The sequence below is a fragment of the Callorhinchus milii genome, unplaced genomic scaffold (assembly GCF_018977255.1).
Source record: "Callorhinchus milii isolate IMCB2004 unplaced genomic scaffold, IMCB_Cmil_1.0 Scaffold27, whole genome shotgun sequence".
NCBI lineage: Eukaryota > Metazoa > Chordata > Chondrichthyes > Chimaeriformes > Callorhinchidae > Callorhinchus > Callorhinchus milii.
Window position 1 is genome coordinate 1411338 of NW_024704768.1, and position 7941 is coordinate 1419278.

The 7941-nt window shown below is 46.1% G+C and overlaps 1 protein-coding gene across 1 annotated transcript; it reads left to right on the top strand.

Annotated features, from left to right (window-relative positions):
- The first annotated feature begins 2998 nt into the window (after positions 1-2998).
- On the top strand, positions 2999-7791 carry sp7 (Sp7 transcription factor). The gene is made up of 2 exons (XM_007911558.2): positions 2999-3020; positions 6523-7791. The coding sequence occupies exons 1-2, from the start codon at positions 3000-3002 to the stop codon at positions 7789-7791; spliced, it is 1290 nt and encodes a 429-aa protein (XP_007909749.1). The 5' UTR covers position 2999.
- Positions 7792-7941: the final 150 nt, after the last annotated feature.

The window sequence follows — 7941 nt, forward strand, 5'->3', positions numbered from 1 at the left end:
AATGCTTTAACTCTTCAACCCTCCTCCAAAACAAATTGTTATATCATTGAGCTTTAATTTTCGTTGCAATTAAAAACAAGACTAACATTCCTTCACATCTTCCAGTAAATATATACATATATAATATATAACTAAAAACAACAAGCAACTAAAGTTAAATCTAACCCAAACAGTTGAAACCGTTCAGAAATCCACTCGGTTTAAAATGCATCGAATTATGCACTTTCGTTTTGAAATTCATTTCATTTAAATAAAATAATTGAATTGAAAGAAGACGCAGCAAATTATTGCATCAAATGCAATTTCATTCTTGCAAAAAAAACTGCGTGATCTTTTTAAATAAAACCGTCTGTGTACCGACATGCTGTTCGGATTTGATTCATAATAAATAATAATAATAATTTGAAAATGAAAGGACAGATTTTGAAGCTCTAACTAGGTTTACGAGTTAAATATTATTAATAATGTCCCAAATCCAGTATAAAACTAACCCTCCCCACCAAGCAAAACCTCCAGATCTCTTATTGCTCCACTCAGAATTGTGAATACCCCTCTATACATAAATAAATAATAATAATAATAATAATAATAATAATAATATTCACTGTTAAGACGTATGCAACTGACTGCATTGCAAACCATATTCATTTCAATGTTATTTTCAGTGGCTCACACACTCACACTCACGCCCCGCCACCCCTACACACACACACTCCCCCCCACCCACACACACACTCCCCCCCACCCCCCCCCCCCACACACACACACACACACACACTCCCCTGTGTTGCTGCTCACAGCCAAAGCACTGGGTTTGGAGGAAGGAAATTTCTGTGATATTGCGAAGTATCCCAGATCAGGTAGAAAATTGCCCCCAACACCCCCCCCCGCCCCCCTCCCACACACACACCCTGTGTTGTGCTTTTTTTGGGGGGGAGTGTGAATTATTCCCCGTGGCAAATCGCTCACAAGCACCCGAGAGGAGGAGAGACAGAAAGAGTGAGGAGAGAGAGAGAGAGAGAGAGGGAGACTGAGATGTTAAGAGTTCGCTCAATTCAGATCAATGTGTCTAAAAAGCCGAAACGACTGGATTCTCCGGGATTTAACGGGTTAATTGCACTTTGCTGCAACAACAACGATTTACATTTGTAATAATAATCCTCGCGTTTGATGTAGAGCCTTAACACGTCTTCGAGACGTCTCAAAGCGCTTCGCAAACGATACTGTAACGTGAATTGACTGTATATTTTGTGGACGAAACGCGACAGCCAATTTATAATTTATGTATACACACACACACAGTATAATTGATATATATATATTTATGTATGAGAATTATTCTGACGCCAGTGCGGTGTCAGGGCTGTGTTGTCCTGTTCCTTCAGATGAGGTATTAAGTGAGACATTATAGCGCCAAGTGCTTTCACTCTGCCCTGTTCAGGTTGGATGTTAAAGATCCCATGAAGCTATTGGAAAAGAACAGGGAGTTTCTCTCTGTGCTCTCACCGTCAATCCTCCAGTTAAATTGATCATTCGACCACAAAATACACAGTCGATCCATTTTACAGTAAATTCTGTCAAGCGGTTTGAGATGTCTCAGCGTTGTATCAAATGCAAGGATTATTATTATCGTTCGCTTCCTGGCTGGTTGTGGACAAGCTGGTTGTTGTGCTGGTAATACAAACCCACAGTCACTACACCCAAACTGTAATTACTGGGAAGCGATAAAGATCTAAATTAAATGCAGGGATTAATAATTTAAATTATTTCCTTAAGCGCCGCGATTGAAATTTGGTTTCCATTGGCACAAGCTATGAAATCTTCATCTCTTTGATCCTGTCGGACGCAAAAGGCCCACACACAGTCACTACACTTCAGTCTGCGCTGTCTGCCTTCGAGAGGGACGTCCTCCCGATGTGAAAGGTGCTAGACAAATGGAATTTTGTATTCTATTGTAATTTGGTTTGTGGGATGTCGCTGTGCGCAAATGGGGCTGCCACGTTCGCCTACAAATAAATACACAGTCACTACACTTAACAGCGAGTCCTGTGAAATACTTTGAGATGTTCTCCTGATGTAAAAGGCGCCGTATCAAATGCGAGGATTATTATTATTATTATTAATACAATTTATGGCTGGAGCAGTCCCATACAGAGGGAGGATTGAGCAGGAGTTTAGCGAAATAGAAATGAGAGACATTTAACACATCAAAAGTTTGTTTCCGTCAAAATACAAAGATTTTCACTCAAATTTGGTCACACAATCCACGGCTGTTTGTGGGGACACTGCTGTGCGCAATCGGCTGCCGAGTTTCACCCACAAAATATAGACAGTCAATTCACTTTACAGTATATTCCGTGAAGCGCTTTGAGACGGGATAAGGCACTGTATCAATTGCAAAGATTATTATTATTATTATTATGATTATGATCATTATGCTGTGTGCGAGGAAAGGCGTTTGGAGAAGGAATTTTAATAATAAATATTTAATAATAAACAAGATGAAATAGTTAATATACAGATATACATTTTTAAATTGCACCGTTGAAAATTCTTTGTATTGCGACTGAAAAACTAACTTGGGGTTTGCGAACTAAGTGTATCTCATTTCAATTTAGTTTACACACCTTTTATCCATCCATAACCTTCTCCCCCCTCACTCCTTCACCCCCTCTCTCTCTCTCTGTATATATATATGTATATATACACACACACACATCTCTGCCTCTCTCTCTCTCTCTCTGACAGGGCTGTGTGGAGGCTGATAAAAGTTTTGGGGGTGATTTTACTTGGGTTTAAATGGCCAATAAATGCCATTTAAACACATTGCTTGGAAGAAACAGAGGCTGGACATTGAGTGAGTTGGTTGGCACCTCCACAGAGTTTCATTGGGTGCCTGTGACACACACACTCCCTCTCTCCCTCCCTCTCTCCAACTCTTCCCATCCCTTCCCTAAACTTTGCAAAACCTTTTGAGCAGTTGGTAGGAGAAGCTGGAGATGGCAGCCTCGATGTTGGAGGTAAGAAACTTTCATCATCCCCCCCCTCCCCTTCCCCTATCTCTTCTTTTCCTCCTTCTACCTCTCCCCCAACACCCCCAATATATCTAAATATATCTCCACTCCTTTGGAGGCAAATCAGACTTAAATGTTTTAACATCTAAAGGGCACTTGTGGCTGTTTTTCACCCAATTTAATGTGTGGAGCTCAGGGGAAAAGTTAGAGCTTCACTAAGACAGAGTGAACTGCATTTTTTTTTAATTCCCCCAATTTTCTTGACAACCCCCCCACCAAAAAGAAAAGATTTTAACTTGTTTTTTTTTGGGTAGAAAGTGTGGGGGTGGGGGAAACATCTGCACTTTGCTTCATCTCTGAGTCTCTCTGTCTCTCCCTTTGCCTTAGTTGAGCTCTGATGGAACTGTAAATTAAACTTAGTGTTTATTCTAAACTTTTGAGAGTTAGTTACACACTCAGTCTCTCTCTCTCTCTGGATCGCTCTCTCACATTCACTCCATCCCCACCCACACTCGCACTTGTCTCACTTACACCACCGGATCGTTTAAGATGGAATATCTCACTTGTCCTTCAATCTCCACTTTGTTCCATCCGATGTACATTTGCGGCGAAATCTGCGGGTGTGGGAGCTCAGCGAAGTGCGCAAAAAGCTTTCGCTTTCGCTGGTCCTCGTCCCATAAAAAGAACCCGTTCCTCCCAACACCCGACAAACGAATTCGGAACAACGTAGAATTCAAATTCAAATTGGGGGGAAAAAGAAACATTTCGAAATGTAAATTATAAAAACGTTTCCGATTGCATTTATTTTAGAATTGAACTGCTGCTTCTATTTGTGTCGACCCACAAGTTTTTTGTGCAACGATAAATGGATTTTTACGCGTTTTGATTCCAACAGATACTTGTTTTAATAATAATAATAATAATAATCCAATATAATAATAATAATATCAATAATAATTGACACAGCGCCTTTTACATTGAGAGGACGTCTCAAAGCGCTTCACGGGATTTACCGTAAAGTACGGACTGTGTGTTTAATAATAATAATAATCCTCGCATTTGATACAGCGCCTGATCATGTCTTCAAGACGTCTCAAAGCGCTTCCCGGGATACACCGTAAAGTGTAGTGACTGTGTATTTTGTGGGCGAAACGCGGCAGCCAATTGTGCACAGCAGCGTCTCCCCCACAAACAGTTATGGATTGAAGTGACTAAATTTTTTTTGGAAGGGGATTATTACCCCCGGAAAGCGATCCGCCAATCGACTAACAACCGGGTTCCCACTTTCTGCTGATAAACAGAGGGGAGTGAGGAGACTTCCCCAACGTTTCGCAGTAAGTGGGAATCCAGTTGTTTGTCAGTTGTCGAATCGATTTCTCGCCGTAATAATCCCTTCAAAAATAATAATAATAATTTGGTCACTCAATCCACGAGGCATCTCAACAACATAAGGCGCTATATCAAATGCAAGGATTATTATTAATATTATTATTAATCTGTTTAGCGCTTTGAGACATCCTCCCGACGTGAAAGGCGCTGCATCGAACGTGACGATTATTAAATTAAATTATCCAATTAAATATTATCTCACTGTCTTAAGGTCCTGGGAAAGGGCGATCCAGAGGAGGAGAGGGTTGGGGATAAGGAGGCGGAGGTGGGAATGGAGGAATCTGGAGTTGAAGGGGAACTCGTGGGAAGATGTATAAAGAGAAAGTAATCTGACGAATGACATAAGAACCTAAGAAATACGAGACCAGAAAAGACTTAAAGTCCATCTAGTTTGCCTTCTACCTTCCAGGCGGTCGCAAGCACATATGTCCCAAACTATCTATATACTGTTTCCCATAATGTTATTTCCTAAAAGAAAACTGTGACTGTGTCCGTGTTGGTGTCAGCGAGTAACCGATTAGTCGTGTAATGTTCTAAACCTGTCACAAAGCTTCACAAACCGCGCAGTTCGGGTTTACAGAATTAAAATTCGGGATTATGGGGTCCTGTGGCTCAGCGGTTCGAGCCCTCGCCTCGCAAGCGAGGGACCCGGGTTCGATTCCCGGGCGGCCAGGGCGAAACCTTAGGCAAGTTTCCTTACTCCACACACGCACACGCACACACACACATACGCTGCTGTTTACCAGCAGTCAGGAGGAACCCGGTTGTTAGTTGATTATCGGATCGCTTTCCGGGGTTAATAATCCCTCAAAAAAAAATTGGTCACTAAATCCATGACTGTTCGTGGGGACGCTGCTGTGCGCAATTGGCTGCCGTGTTTCACCCACAAAATACACAGTCACTACACTTTACAGTATACCCTGTGACGCGCTTTGAGACGTCTCGAAGAGGTGATGAGGCGCCGGGTCAAATGCGAGGAATATTATTATAAAATATTAAAAAAATCATAATAGCTTTTTCCGGTTCAGTCGGAGGCTAAAACTCAGCGTTTTTGACACAGAAACCGGCAAAGTGTTTTTTTTTCACACAAAGTGTCACACTGTGGTGGAGAGTGAAAAACACGACGATATTTCATACCCGAACCGTCCGAAACCGAAATCAGTGACGGAAACGGACCGATTCTGGGGTTTTTTTTTTGGAAAAAAAATCTTTTAACTCTGCCTTCAAAACACACAGCCACTACACTTTAGTTTATCCAGCGAAGCGCTTTGAGATGCCTTCCCGACGTGAAAGGCGCTATATCAAACGTAAGGATGACTCTTAGTTTAAAAGTCTCTGGAGGACTGTTTGAGGGGTTCAGATTCCGACTGTTTGATGTGATCCATTTTCGTGCAGTTATAATTATTCGCATCGCAAATTTTTTTTTAAAAAAAAACTCCTTTAAAATCCTGTTCTTAAAGCTTTGCACAAACTTTTAAGGTTTCACGGGGAATATCCAGCATTTCGAGACTTAAAATGATAATAAACCTTGGACTTGATACAGGGCCTGATCACGTCATTGAGACGTCCCAAAGTGCTTCACAGAATATACCGTAGTGGCTGTGCGTTTTGTGGGTGAAACACAGCAGCCAATTGCGCACAGCAGTGTCCCACAAAACAGTCGTGGATCGAGTGACCGAATTCTTCTTATTATTTTTTGGGGGGAGGGATTATTACCCCCGGAAAGCGATCCGCCACTCAACTAACAAATGGGTTCCTACTGACTGCTGGTAAACAGGGGCGTGTGTGCGTGTCTGTCTGTGTGTGCGTGTCTGTGTGTGTGTGCGTGTCTGTGTGTGTGTGTGCGTGTGTGTGTAAGGAGTAAGGAAACTTGCCCAAGGTCTCGCCCTGACCTGACTGACCCGCCCGGTCCTTTCGCTTGCGAGGCGAGGGCTCTAACCACTGAGCTACAGGAATTTTGCTTTGAAATTCTAGGGTGGGGGTGGATCGGTGACCCCCGGAGGGAGGGGGGGAGGGACGGGCCACGGGAAATTCCAAACCGACCCACGCATTCCTATCTTGCGTTTCATTATGGAGTTAAAATCAACCCAATTCCGTTCTTTTTTCCCCCCGATCGCAGGAGGACGCCAGGTTTGGCTCCAGCCCGTTGGCCATGTTGACCGCCACCTGCAATAAATTCGGGGGCTCCAGCCCGCTCCGAGACCCCTCCACGCCGGGAAAACCCAACGTCAATCCCGGGAAGAACTCCTACAGTCCCGGCTCGGAGCTGATGGCCGCCAAGAGCAGAGGACCCGAGGGGATGGCTGACGGCTACGCCGGGGTGGGGGTGGGCTGCGGGAACGGCTTGATGTCCACGTCCCCGAACCCGCAGAGCTCCGCGGGCTACGGGAACGATTACGGCCCCTTCTCTCACTCCTTCCCGCCTGCCTCAGGAGCCCAGGACCCATCTCTCCTGGTGTCCAAGGGCCACCCGCCCTCAGACTGCCTGCACGGAGTCTACCCCTCCCTGGACATGGGGCACCCGTACGGCTCCTGGTACAAGACCGGCATCCACCACGGCATCTCCACCGGTTCCACCAACGCCACCACCTCCTGGTGGGACATGCACTCCAACAGCAACTGGCTCAGTGCTCCCGGTCAGGCCGATGGGCTTCAGGCTTCCTTCCAGCCGGTGTCATCCCAATCCCCGATCAACGCCCAACTGTCCGGCTACGGCTCCGACTTTGGATCCCTAAACCACTATTCCCCGGTGGGTCTGGGCTCCCCCTCGCCCCTCCTGCCCTCCAGCCAACACATGATCTCGCAGGAAATGTTCAAGCCCAAAGCACCGGCCAACAGTGGTCTGATGGAGAACCCGCTGGGCCTCAAGTCCCCCAGCCGGTCCTCGTACGGAGGTGGGACGGGCAGAGCCACCTGCGATTGCCCCAATTGCCAGGAGATTGAGAGGTTGGGGGTGTCGGGGGTGAACGTGAGGAAGCGAGCGGTCCACAGCTGCCACATCCCGGGCTGCGGTAAAGTCTACGGCAAAGCCTCTCACCTGAAAGCTCACCTGAGGTGGCACACGGGGGAAAGGCCTTTCGTGTGCAATTGGCTCTTCTGCGGGAAGAGGTTCACCAGGTCGGACGAGCTGGAGAGACACGTTCGCACGCACACCAGGGAGAAGAAGTTCACCTGCCTCCTGTGTAACAAGCGCTTCACCCGCAGCGATCACCTCAACAAGCACCAGAAGACCCACAACGAGCCCGGGGCCAAGCAGGCCAACGAGAGCGACGGGGAGAGAGGAGACGTCAGGGACCCAGCCTCGCCTGGCAACGGGATGCAGGTGGCCGGCTCCGGGGAAGCCGAGAAAACAGGCGCTGGGGAACAGGCGGCTCTACTGGAAATATAAGGCGCCGGGGATTAGACCCCCACTTAGACACTCAATGCCCATCTCCCTCCCTCCTCCTCCTCCTCCTCCTCCTCCTCCGACAACGACAAAGGGACATCTCTGCCATCCTTCTGCGCTTCTAAAGGTAAACGGTGTGAGGGACCCAGTGGC